The 13,329-nt window shown below is 37.0% G+C and overlaps 1 protein-coding gene and 1 long non-coding RNA gene across 2 annotated transcripts; both read right to left on the bottom strand.

Moving 5' to 3' along the window:
• Positions 1 to 555: 555 nt before the first annotated feature.
• On the bottom strand, positions 556 to 1,068 carry LOC139193552 (uncharacterized). The gene is made up of 2 exons (XR_011577767.1): positions 772 to 1,068; positions 556 to 677 (listed from the first exon to the last, which is right to left on the bottom strand). It is a non-coding gene; the product is annotated as an uncharacterized lncRNA (long non-coding RNA).
• Positions 1,069 to 1,405: 337 nt separating this feature from the next.
• Positions 1,406 to 8,588, bottom strand: LOC114821066 (lysophospholipid acyltransferase LPEAT2-like). Its single transcript, XM_029092878.2, has 14 exons — positions 8,048 to 8,588; positions 7,349 to 7,529; positions 7,177 to 7,236; positions 6,161 to 6,324; positions 6,013 to 6,076; positions 5,844 to 5,912; positions 5,609 to 5,710; positions 5,354 to 5,398; positions 4,482 to 4,552; positions 3,377 to 3,443; positions 2,603 to 2,653; positions 2,201 to 2,311; positions 2,038 to 2,085; positions 1,406 to 1,917 (listed from the first exon to the last, which is right to left on the bottom strand). The coding sequence occupies exons 1-14, from the start codon at positions 8,500 to 8,502 to the stop codon at positions 1,747 to 1,749; spliced, it is 1,659 nt and encodes a 552-aa protein (XP_028948711.2). The 5' UTR covers positions 8,503 to 8,588; the 3' UTR covers positions 1,406 to 1,746.
• Between the last annotated feature and the right edge of the window lie 4,741 nt (positions 8,589 to 13,329).

Below are 13,329 nucleotides of genomic sequence, written 5' to 3'. Positions count from 1 at the left end.
CATTGGTAAGAATAAATTTAAAATCTCAAAGTGAGCTTGTCCATTGAGTACAAAATTAATCATGGAAGAAATGTCAATTTGTCTCAATCATTTGTTATTTGTCTTGAATTTACTTGCTAAAGAGTAAATTAAAGGAATGTTCCTGAGTTGAATTGTAGTTTTAATTCCTGAACTAAAAATCCATTAAATTTGGTCCCTAAATTTGATAAAATGTGGAGCATTGGTCCCTAAACTTGATAAAATGTGGAGCATTGGTCCCTAAACTTGGTAAAATATGGAGCATTGGTCCTATGATGTCAATTTTGTTAGATTTTCCGTTAAGAGTGTTTGAGTAGCAGGTTTATGGGCCCCACACTTCAATAATTCAGTGCTACCTGGATTAGAAATATTAAAAAAAAAATTAGGAAAGATAAAACTAAAAAAGAAAATTCTATAGACCCACCGCACTTTTCTATGTTGGTATATTTTTTTGGTGACCAAGGCCACATTTTCTTTTTGCTGACTAAGAAAATTGACAATCCTAACTACTTAAATAGATAGCAACATAGAAAGGCATAGTCTAATATTCCAATTAATTTATTATCAATACTCAAATTAAAAATCACCAAAAGTCAAGTAGCAGCTTACACCACAAGTTTCCAAAGCTTATCCACCCGGGAATACAAAGCCCCAGAAAACTGCACCAAAAAGAGACAATCGTGTTAGAATTTCAAAATAGTTGGACATGAAAATAATTTGAACAAAATTTGAGTGAATGACTAAAATCATCACCTAAAAGCAACAGCCAATAGATCAAGAATGACAAGAACTGAGATATTGGGGTTTTGGGATGCAGGGGTGCAAAGAACAACAATGAAATTGTAAGATTTTTATAGATAGAGAGGAGGAGAGATCGATCTCAAAGAGGCCATAGAGAACAATCAGGGGTAAAGTTGATTCTTGCGTGATTTCCAATTTCTTGATTTTTGAAATTGTCTTGAGGGTTTGACGGAAGGAGGATTGACATTGGGTCTGAGGGTTTGGTGAAAGGAGGATATTCTGGAATTCGAGTGGCCAGGTTTCGACGGGTTTGCAATATTGGCTATGACATCGGGTGGCCGGGTTTAAACTCAAGAATGATTTTTTTTGGGCTTTTAACCGACCCAACCCATTAATTAATGTTGGGTGGGTTGGTCGGTTGACCCGCACAAATGCCCACCCCTAGTTAAAAGACTATTGCTACAATTTTCTCAAAGAAATATTAAGAGCGTGTTGGAAATAAAGTATGAAGCAAGAGAGAAACAAGAGAGAAGAGAGAAACGAGCGAGGTCAAGTATCTCCCATGTGGCAATGCAAAAGGCTCTCAACATTAACACGATTGTTTCTAACGGTATACTACCATACACTGAATAAGGACATCCACTAATTTAAATTTGACGACACGTTCTTAATTTTCTTTTGTTTTAATTTGTTCCATCCAACAGACGTGAAGTTATAAAGCGAGTACTAAGATTAAAACGATGTTTATACAAACTTACAGATTAAGAAAAAGCAATTGAATCAAAACTCTGGTATGACATGACCAGTTTTAGGGAGCAAGGCAAAAATATTATGGCCCCCCCGGGGTCCTCCCTCCATCCACTGTACTTTAGCAAACCCGAAGCTCGGCCTCTCTCCGCTCCCTTATCCACCCAAAATAATACCAGACTATCGGAGGTTACAAATGCTGCACAAAATCTCCACAAACCCTCAAGAGAAACCCATCCACTACACAATCTCCTCCACCAACCTATTACTATCTTCTGAAATGTCTTTGTTAAGCAAACAAGGCGAGAAAAGCGCAATCAGTAGTGGGTTTTTTCTTAGGCACGTCAAAAAATCTTCCTTGCTGATTCTTCCGTCATTATCAGAATCAAATAGATTGAACAGTTCACGGACCTGCAAGCAATTTATTACACATTAGTCATCTTGCAATTGGTAATATCTTTGCTATGCTTTCATGCTCCATTATGTGCAGGCAATGTTGAAAAATCCTAGCCTAAAAGGGTATGCCATCACCTCATCCTCATTCAAATCCGGGATTGCGGGCCTGATGGACTCTCCAAACTGATTCAGAATCAGAAGCAATTAAGAAACAAGGAATCACGAGTCAATTCATCATAAAAATGATATGTGGGACTTGAAAATGACAAAAGAAGGAAAATCAGTGCAAGCAGTGTACTTTTTGTTCTGAAACGTGGTCACTCTCCCCAGAAACGCATTCTGAAAAGGCGAATTCACAGGCTCTACGGAACAACGGCTGCTTCACGACATGCGCTGATCCAAATAAGAACTGAAAGCGACAGAGTGATACAATTATGTGCTACTCGGTATCATGACATTAGCATATATAAAAGATAAACCAAAACCAACTCAGATGCACAAACAACTTCATCTATGCCCAATTCCCATATATGCATGAGCAAAAAGTTATTCCAGTTGTGAAACTAAATTATTTGGTATCTAACCAAATATGAAATATGCAAAGCTATTATGATAGTTGAATATGCCTGTCAACATGTATTGAACTATCTAACGCAACTTTGTGGATTTCTAGAGAGAGAGGTTGGGAGTGTTCGATTACCTGCTTAAACGTTATTACTCCACTTTTCTCCACATCCATAAATGCAAATATCTGTGATCCAGAATATTTCCATGAGAATGACACGGAAAATTGAAAGTTAAATACATTCAAGAAACCAATTGACATGCCGTAATGCTCAATCATATGTAATACAGTATACTTTACACATTCAGAAACAGAACACAATCACGATAGTTAAAATAAGGAAAAGACAACAGACAAAAAATTAAAAAGACCGGAATGGTTATCATGCATTCTCCACATATTTAAAACTGTGTACCCTGCCCATGTACCCTGCCCATAATTAAGACCTTGTGTAACCCTGCAAAAGGATACGTGTTCCCATGTCCTTAAAGATGTAGACACCATGCAAACACACTAGCCACTAAGCTACTTGTAATGTACGCTACTGAAGTCCACAAGAGGACAAACACTTGGAGCAAACAATCATCCGGATTCCAGGATATAGACAAAAAAAAGTAACTTCACCAGGTCCAGGTGACCAACAGAACGGTATCAAAAGCCATGCAACCGTATTTGAATTGGGGTGCTTTGAAGCATCAATTCATGTTACGTTTACCAACTCACTATTCTAACTCCCACACATGTACACACACGATTCTAATGTGAATCTCTTATATACCAAAGTTCATATCAGAAAAGCAAGAACATATCTTATAAACTGTCTAAACTCTAAATCTTAGCATTGAGTTCACAAAGGCTGCAAACCAAGAGATGACAGAAATTGTTTAGCAAAAGATAATGGTAACTGACCTCTTCGGAAAAGCTACAAGTCTTGAGTCTTAGCACCCTTAAGAAATCATGGTAGTGAACATGACCTCTGCAAGCAGGATACAATAATAAGAATCCTACAGGTCTTGCGTTTGCCATAAGTTTTGCATATATTCAAGGGAGCTTTAACGAAAAGCTCCAGGTACTGTTCACTTTAACGAAAAACCACATTTTTACACTAAAAAGTCAATCCTGGTACTATTTACTTTACCCTTTATTTTGTCCTTATGGTTAGAACTCAAAGTTTTCAAGCCCTTTTAATTAGTTTTCCTTATATTCAAAGCACTAGTAAGTTAAGCATTTCAAATGCCACTGTATTTAACTAAATTATTCGCTAGAATCTAATCACTAAATGATGTTAAATAAATTGTCCAAGGCCTTAAGCATTGCTAAGTGAACTATAGAAGTTGCAAAGCTTTAGGAACGAAATTGTACAAACATGAAAATGAAAAAAAAAATTGTCAAAATGCATACAATTTAGAAGCAGGATGAACACAAATAGTACACACATAATAGTTGGTGTTAGTACGACTGACAAAGAGTCAAAGACAATAAAGAGAAAGCATGCACCCTTTTGGTTTTTTGGGTTGGCAGGACTGATATTTGCCATTAAAACATGACATTCTAAGAGCATTTAATGTATCATCTTGAACAAGCAATCTTAACACAACTAATTACATTTATCTAGTAACAAGAATTTCCACCATAAATGTTAAGAACTTAAGAGCATATGGCAGGAGGGAAGATATTTACAAGAAACAAGGTGGAGGCAACTGAATTATATATGAATCATAATTCAGATGACAGATATTAAATTTAAATAACCAACTGCGGCATTGACAATATTAATAAGGGAACTTTAATGAAAAGCTCCCGGTACTGTTCACTTTAACGAAAAACCATATTTTTACACTAAAAAGTCAATCCTGGTACTATTCACTTTACCCTTTATTTTGTCCTTATCGTTAAAACTCAAAGTTTTCAAGTCCTTTTCATTAGTTTTCCATAATAATAATGGTTGAAAAACATCACTCGCCAAAAATAAGACTCGGTGATAGCTTCAATGTAATGATAGTTTCAAGAATACCTTGGGTCTGGATTCATAGAAAGAAACTTATCCAGAAAGTCTACAGCTTCCATGCCACTTATATGGAGTAACTGAAAAACAAGACATAAATTCAAATATATTGTTAACCAAAGCAAAGGGCGCAATAACTTATAAAGGATATCAAACTTAGACACTCTGTATTGCCAGCAGATAGAAATAGCATATAACATGCAAAAAGTAGACGCATTAGACTGTATTCAAGAAGCTATAGCCACTCTGGTAGACGTTAGCACTATAACTTGTCAATGCATTGAATCAATGAAATAAGTAGGATAATATTGGCAACTTCGTCCTTGTCTACTCTGGTATGCTCGTGAAATTATTCTGTTTTCAAGCGCCGCATCATTATGTTACAGTATGTAAATAAAGGACAAGCGCCTTGAGAATACAGGCACACAAGCAACACAGTCATGACCAAGGAATTAAATAGTCATCTTAAACTATTTCAACAGCCTTGCCCTTGTTTACTGAATGCTTTTATTGGGCATATTTGATCAGATCTATAAGTACTAATGGCTGATTTTGCAAATCATCCACAACTTTAGAATAGAGTATTCAGAGGAAATAAATGAGGTGCAAGAAAAATATTAAACTAATTTCCAAATGTAACTTTTTCTAAGAAAAAGATAGAAGTTATTTCAACCGTATAAGCTGAATGTCACTCCTGTGGAAAAATAAAAAATCAGTTATAGTATCTAAAACTATAATGTTAATCTACACACCAGGATGCACAACTATAAATTCTCTTGCAGTTCATAATATTATATATACATATATAGATAGAGAGAGAGAGAGAGAGAGAGAGAGAGAGAGAGAGAGTGAGAGAGAGAGCAATTATATGAATGTCTTACTGATTTTACACTTGCCATTTCAACCATATACACCGAAGGTCGCTCCTGTGAACATATAGAAACATTTAGTACAGATAAATCGGTTGTGAATAGCTCTTAAATTTTTTTAAACAAAATGACATAGAAGTTCTTGTAATGCTAAATTGTTGGGCTTTGGCTAGGGTAAATGAATGTGGTGGGCTGGTCTCAGGTTTATAGGTTGGTTTCAAACAAAAAAAAAATTCTTAAGAAGTAAGTATTAACCAAGATGTTTACCGGTTTCAATTTTGACTGAGATGCTTTCGTGAGAAGCATTAAGTCTCCATATGAATGAGATGTCTGTACAACGTTGAGTGCAGTTGCAATAGCATGACTAGTCTGCATATATTCATACGTGTCAACTTCTATTAACAATCTACAAAACAATGGCAGAACAGAAAATGTGCAGTGCAAAACTAAACTCATGGCTCAAGAAAAACAGTCAGCAAATCAATTTAACAAAAATTCTCACCCTCTCCGAAAAACAGATAGCACTTTCTTTCTTGTTCTCAAGGGGTGAAACAACAGGAAGGTACTCTACCTGCTCAATTCAATTTATCTAAATCAATGCCCATGCAATACAAAAATCTTATAACACCACACGGTGCATCAACCAAAATCAAATAGGAGAAAGAGATTACCTCCATGAAATTGTGAAACTGTGTGAACATTCTAAACATGAGCCTTGCCAATGAAATGTGCCCCCTGAACAGCATTCCACATGAAACATTATTAGATACCACTGAAGACAGCACCAAATGAAAGTTTCAAATTGGAAAAGTGTCCTACCAGGATTGGTCAAAGTGTACATGGGGATATCGTACAACTACTGGTTGGATGGCAAAACCAGGGATGAATGCACCAAGTTCAAATGAAATGAGATATCTCCCGTTGGTTGTGGTTCCCTCGGGAAATAAAAGAACTTGAGGAAATCTACCACACGAAGCTTTTCTCTGTATTCAGATCCTTGAAAGCACATTTCTGTATCAAATAGCTTATAAAAATGATAAAAACACTTAACTTTTTATCTCCTAAAGTAGTATGGATTCACACAGTTACATCCAACATGCAACTAATTAAACGAAGATAAATACCAAAAAGTGAAGTAAAGTGTATTCCAGCTGCAGTTGGACTAAAAGAGCATGTAAGTATTACAATCTATGACAAATTGAGTAATTGGCATGGTAATTGGATAGTAGTTGGCTATAGGAAAAGTAAATGGGATTGTTATTGGTGAATTCATAACCTTAGACTTTCTTGTACCATGTGTTTATTTTAATTAATTTTCTTTTCTTTTTCTCGTCAATTTTAGTCTTAATCAATTTACTCAATTTTTCAACTCAATCTATCCTTTGTTTGTTTAATTAAGTTTAGAGTAATTAATCGGTTAAATTGTGTTAAAGCAATCTCTGTGGGATCGACGTCGTATTTGCATATATTACTATAATTGATTTGTGGGCTTGGAAGTTTAATTTGGTTTAAATTAATCTATTATTTACATTAACATGGTGATTCAGGCTAAAATCTCACAAGAATACAGTGTCCAAGTCAAGAGACCACATCACAAGAAATACAATTATAGTTTTAAGGAAGCAACAATTTACAGTTGAAAGAGAGATGGTTCAAGGTAAGGGCACCCAAATAATTAAAAAGATAACTTAATAATTATAAGGAGGAAAGCAGAAGCATATATACTTTTATAACAACCGACTGGCAGTGACAATGGTCACCAACCTATGATTCTAAATGGGCTTATAACTTACTAATCAAATAAGGATAACCAAGAACTAACAGAAACTTTCTACCTTGATTTCACTAACGGCTTGCTTCCTTGATGATGCTGAAAACCTATTAACATATATCACCTGACAACGTAAAACAATAAGACAAACTAAGAAAACCGAATATAATTCCATCAACCAAAGAGACTGAAACAAGTTTGTTAGCAAATGAAGTGCACAATTACTTTGAAATTACCTGCATTGCTCTGATGATCGTCCCTACAAAAGGTAGGGAATCATGGGATTCCGATGCCACAATTGTGGGGAATAATTCATAGAAATAGAAGATAGGTTCAATAAAAGATACATGGTTTGAAACGACTATTGGAGCAATGTCTCTAGGAGCTGGTTTTCCTTTCCGTCTTATCCAGTGGTAGCTGCAAAAAGGGGTGCAGAAGGGAAAAATCAAAATTTTAAAACTCCGAGGAAACAGAGATTAAAACGAAAATCAACAATAACATGAAAGGGATAAACTGCCAAACGATTACTTATTACACCCGATACCATTTCGCTCCAGTTTGTATTTTCAATTTTCCAAGACAATCTAATAGTTTACTCCAACACTTCTTATCCTTCCTTTCAATTGAATCTAATAAAACTATTCCCTTCACTTTGATTGCAGCAATTAAATATACCCAAAACTCAAAGTTCATTACTTGCTCAAGTTTTCACTTTTCAGCATCCAAACGGGTCCCAAGAAACATTTCACAATCCTAAGCTTCCATCTGACCATTTCCAATCAAACTAACTACCTCACCTCAATTAAAATAAAAATTCCAAATTCCAGTTTCTAGTCCATTCCTCCACTTTCCCAGCAACCGAACACAGCTTAACCAACCCAGAACAGAATAACAAACAAAAACAAAAACCCAACAAAAATTCAGATCAAACTTACCCAAAAGCGAAGAGAATGCATCGAGTACAGACCCTAGTGATCCACATAATCCTGCACCTCCACCTAGGCATAGGGTTCTTCTTATCCTTCCACCCCTGAAGAGCCAATTTCGTCGCCAAAAACCCAATCACCAACGAGGCCCCAAACAGCACCAGCCGAGCCAGGGCGACGGGCAGACAAATTCCGATCTTTAACCACTCATAAACACCCGTAATCTCCAGGGTGTGGTTCCGAAACGGGTCCGCGGTGGTGGAAACGGGCACGGTGAACCCATCGGACCCGAGAAACGCAAAAGGGTTACGAGAGTGGTGGTGGTGAGCGCTGGTGCTCTGATGAGTGTGGGTGCCGTTGTGGTGGCTATCGGTATCGGTGTCGTCTTGGACGGTGAGGATCAAGTGGGAGTGATCGGAAGGTGGAGGAGAGAGGAGGGGGGAGGTGATACCGTGGTCTGCCATTACTCTGTGTATGAGAGAGAGAGAAGCGAGATATCCTCCAGATATCCTCTCCCCTCACGTCCCTTTCTGTCCTTTCAATCTGGTGGGTTGGAGTTGTTCCATGTTTTTAATAAGTTTTATTTATTTATTTATTTATTTAATAAAATAAGCTCATAAAATATGTGGCATAACTTTAAAAGAATTTTAACGAGAAATTATATTTTTACATTAAAAAGTCAATCATAATACTATTTATTTTTTCTTTTATTTTATTTTTATTGTTAAAACTCAAAGTTTTCAAACTCTTTTAATTAGTTTTCCTTAACTTTAAACCATCAAAATAATTTTAAACTGTTTTCCTTAACTTTAAACCATCAAAATAATTTTAAACTGTCTAAATTAAAAAGAAGAGATAGGATGAGAGACGACAAAATCAATTTTTTAAAACTCTATTGTTACTTGTTATCAAAATTGTCAATTTATTTGACACATATAGATGAATAAATATTTTTTAAATTGAATAATAGTTTGTAGAGATTATTTTTACATGATAATAGAGACAACGGATTGTTTCTATTATATTATTTATACGGTAAAAATACATTGATCATAAGTAAGTGAACAAGTAGATTAAACATATGTTCATGTTTTTTTTTTTTTCCGACAAAATGAAAAAGCAAATGAAAAGCTGTTTGAAAATCGTTTTTCATATCCAACTACAAAATGATATTTATTTTTCATAGTTTGTACTATTTCAATTTATTTTCAAATTAAACACGACAAGGTTTAATAAATTTGATTAGTCTCGAATAATTTGATTAAATGAGTTGATTTGAAAAATGAGATGATAATGTGACGAGATAATGTGAATTGTTATATCATATGGTGTGACTGTTTTTTATTTTATTTTTTATTTCTCTTTTAAAAATAAGAACAGTTGATAGCAAGTTACTGTATAACCTAAAATAATTCTAAAAATTTTAGAGGTGACACGTGGATTTTTGCTCAAGAAAGATAAGATTGCCCTCAGTAAATGGGTAAGCCTCTCAGATGCTCTCATGCGCAGCTCACATCCCTAAAAGTCCCAGTAGTTGAATATGACTGCCCACAGCTCAACGAAAAGTCAAAGCATTAAAGATAAAGATTAATTACCAAAATCCTATCTTTAAACATTCCCAATTGAAGATTGACTCCAATCAAGTAAGTTATCTCAATTTAAATAAATTAGGGATAATTACTCCATTTTCTCAAGATAATGTTTCTTATTTAATATCTTGAGAATATTTAGAGAATATTTCTCCATAAAACACTTGGCCAATAGGATGCCGCCACGTGTAGGGTAAAACCCTAACACGATGGTCGCCCCTATCCTTATCCAATCCGAGGCCATCTCCAGCGATCCAGATTTCGACCACTGGTCCCGTGATTGACTCACGGTCATTTTCACCCTACTTTTCTACAAGAATGCCCACTTTGGGCTCAAGTTTGTATCTGCAGTTCACTATACTTCCACTACACATGGAGATGCCCATTATCCAAACTCTTCCAATCCAAATGGCGAGCACCACCTGCTTTAGCAGGTCGCCAATTTGGCGAGAGCCTTCGCGTAGCAGACCACCTTGGTGAACCAGCTCCTTGAGCGTATCAAGATGCAGCGCACCCCCGACGAGGTGTCCTGAAGTAAGACAAGGGCGGAAGAACGTGGCTCATTCCAGCGATGTCCCGGCAAAGAGCCGTCAACCCTTAACCATTAAAGAGGCCCTTTATTTCCACGTTCCGGAAGAACGTTGCTAAGCTTTAGAGATATTCAAGATAATCAATATCATATTAAAACCATTTAAGTGAATTTCTTTGTATCATTTCTTACGAGTATGGCCAGAAGTATATTCACAAGAAGTTGGAACGTCTCTCGAGTGGGTTGTACATAACAACCATTTGTGACATAGAAGCCCACCATGTGGCCAGCCCTATGCCTGAGTTCCAGAGCACTTTGCTACTTTTGCATGACCGTATGGGACATCCCGGACGTGACATGATGTGTCGTATCCTCAAATCATCACATGGGCATCATTTACCTCCTTACGATGGATTCTAGCCATGCAAAAGCGTGTTCTTTAGGGAAGTTGAATACTCAACCCTCGATTACAAAGATTATTCACAACCCTCCTAAGTTTCTTCAGAAGATTCAAAGGGATATTTGTGGACCTATCTAACCAACATGTGGACCAATTAGATACTTTATGGTGTTGGTTGATGCATCGACACGATGGTCACATGTTTTCTTGTTGTCCACACACAATGTTGCACTTGTGAAACTCCTAGCACAAATTATTAAGCTAAAGGCTCATCACTTTGATTATCTGATCAAGTCAATTCGATTGGATAACGCTGGAAAGTTTATGTCAAAGACTTTTAACGATTATTGCATGTCAGTAGGGATTGAAGTCGAACATTTTGTGCCCCATGCTCACACCTAAAATAGCCTAGCAGAAGCTTTTATAAAGCGCCTTCAACTGATAGCTTGGACTTTGGTTATGTGAGCCAAACTGCCGGTATCTGCTTGGGGCTATAAAATATTACACGCAGTTATGCTTGTCCGCCTAAGGCCCACCCCTACCCAACCTCATTCACCGTTACAGTTGGTTACTGGATACGAGCCTGACATCTCGCATTTACATGTGTTTAGGTGTGCAGTTTATGTGCCAATAGCACTGCCACTACGTACCAAAATGGGTCCTTAGAGGAAAATGAGAATCTATATCGGTTATGATTCGCCATCAATTATTCACTATTTAGAGCCCTTGACAGAAGATCTATTTACTGCACGTTTTGCGGATTGTCACTTTGATGAGATAGTCTTTTCATCATTAGGGGGAGATAAGCATGTTAACGTTCCTGGAGAATGCTACGAATTGTCGTGGTATGCTCCCATTATGTCTCATTTAGATCCCTACACTGCCTAGTCTGAAACTGAGGTGCGACGAATTATAGATCTTCAGATCATTGCTCAAAGCATGCTAGACGTTTTTACTGATCTAACTAAGGTGACAATATCACATATACCTGCTGCAAACGCGCCTGCAAGGATAGACTTACCCAACATACGTCGTAATCTCGCCTAGGAAGGTCGGACCATCCCTGAAGGTGGGAAGGCTACACTTCCATGTAGCCCGGTACATTGGTGGCTATCCAATCATCTGCTCTGACCCTGAAGCGTGGTAGACCCCCCTGGTTCAAAGGATTCACAACCCTGAAAGAGGAAATCAACACCAACTAATGACCTTAGTTTGAATTCGGTCATCGCTCACTTGTGTGTTCTAACGCATGAGGTTATTCTAGATTATGGTGATGTCTTAAATGAGACAACCCGACCTCCAGAGAATTGCAAGATTTTGGTTCATTACACAGTATTGGATAAAGTTTGGAATATGTGATCGTCGATGATGCATTCACTTGAAATCAGAAGTTGAGATGAAAGATCTTGGGAAACTCAATATTGTCTTGGCCTGAAAATCGAGCATTGTTCGAATGGAATCCTAGTACATTAATCGAACTACACCCAAAAGGTGTTGCGACGTTTTAATGAGGATAAAGGGAAGCCTTCGAGTACACCTATGGTCATTCAGACTTTAGATGCTAACAAGATCATTTCCATCCAAAGTAGGATGAGGAAGAAATTTTAGAGCTCGAGGTTCCATACCTAAGTGCAATTGGGGCTATATTGTACTTGGATCAAAGCACTAGACCCGACATTTCCTTCGCTGTTAATCTTTTGGCTAGTTACAGCAATGCACCCGCACGTAGACACTGGAATGGTGTTAAAGACATTTTTCGCTACCTCAAGGGTACGACGGATTTGGGCTTGTTCTACACCCACAAATCTTCGAGAGGTGTCGCCCTTTTTGGTTCTCGGGTTGATTCCTGCCTTGTTGGTCACGCAGATGCTGAATATCTGTCTGACACTCATAGGGCACGTTCTCAAACGGGCTATGTCTTTACCATTGGAGACATCGCTATATCTTGTGTTTGAAATATGCCCTAAAACCAATCATATAATGATACTTTATGGACATTTCACATGTTAAACTAATATAGTTTAATTTCAAGGGCAAAGGTTATTGTTTGAAGCTTCTCATATAAATGTTATACGCTTAAACGATAAGTCCAAGGAATATGTAATTGGGAGAATGCGATCTAAAGAAGTTAGATTCATGAGACCATTCTTTTTCATATACATATTCTAAACGTTCCTGATCATAGGATTGCCAATTAGGCATTGACAGTCCGTTAAGATTAATATGTGTTATGTCTTCTCTTAGGGAGAGTGACTGGTCTCGAGTCATTGGTGTGACTGACACCAAGAAAAGTACGTAGGTGCTCAATAGAGAATGAGTTCACTGAACACGATCAACAAGGAGTTCTCGTACTCATGTCACATGAGAACTCATGGTTAGGATAATGCAAAGTAGTCCTTTGACTTAAGGCATCATAGTTGTCTTGTGGTTAGGTCCTTGATCTTTGACTATGTCAAAGTCATTCCATCCGAGGGTGTCCACGACATAGTTGGGGTTAACCCACTTAGCCATGGAGGCAAGTGAATGCGCAACAAGGGATCTCTAACCTTCAAACTGTTTGAGGGAGAATACTCTATGATATGATTAAGAATCTCTGGCCAGAGTATGAATGAGATTTAAGAAGTCGTTCCAAATCACATTCAAGGTAATCATATAAGTAAATGAATCACATTGGATAGTAGACATGAATAAACTATCAAACCAAACAATGTGGTCAAGAGTATTGTATTAGAAAAAGACTGTATTGCATTGTAATCCTAAACTGAATAGGTTC

Source organism: Malus domestica, chromosome 02 (genome assembly GCF_042453785.1).
Source record: "Malus domestica chromosome 02, GDT2T_hap1".
NCBI lineage: Eukaryota > Viridiplantae > Streptophyta > Magnoliopsida > Rosales > Rosaceae > Malus > Malus domestica.
Note: the sequence above shows the minus strand (reverse complement) of the source record. Positions and strands in the feature narration are given on the sequence as shown.

Excerpts from the sequence above, each read along its gene's own strand:
- LOC114821066 (XM_029092878.2), bottom strand. The coding sequence starts at position 8,502 with ATGGCAGACCACGGTATCACCTCCCCCCTCCTCTCTCCTCCACCTTCC. Across the intron at positions 6,077-6,160 it reads GTACACTTTGACCAATCCTG|GGGGCACATTTCATTGGCAA; the intron begins GTAGGACACTTT and ends AATGCTGTTCAG. Across the intron at positions 3,444-4,481 it reads TCTATGAATCCAGACCCAAG|AGGTCATGTTCACTACCATG; the intron begins GTATTCTTGAAA and ends TCCTGCTTGCAG.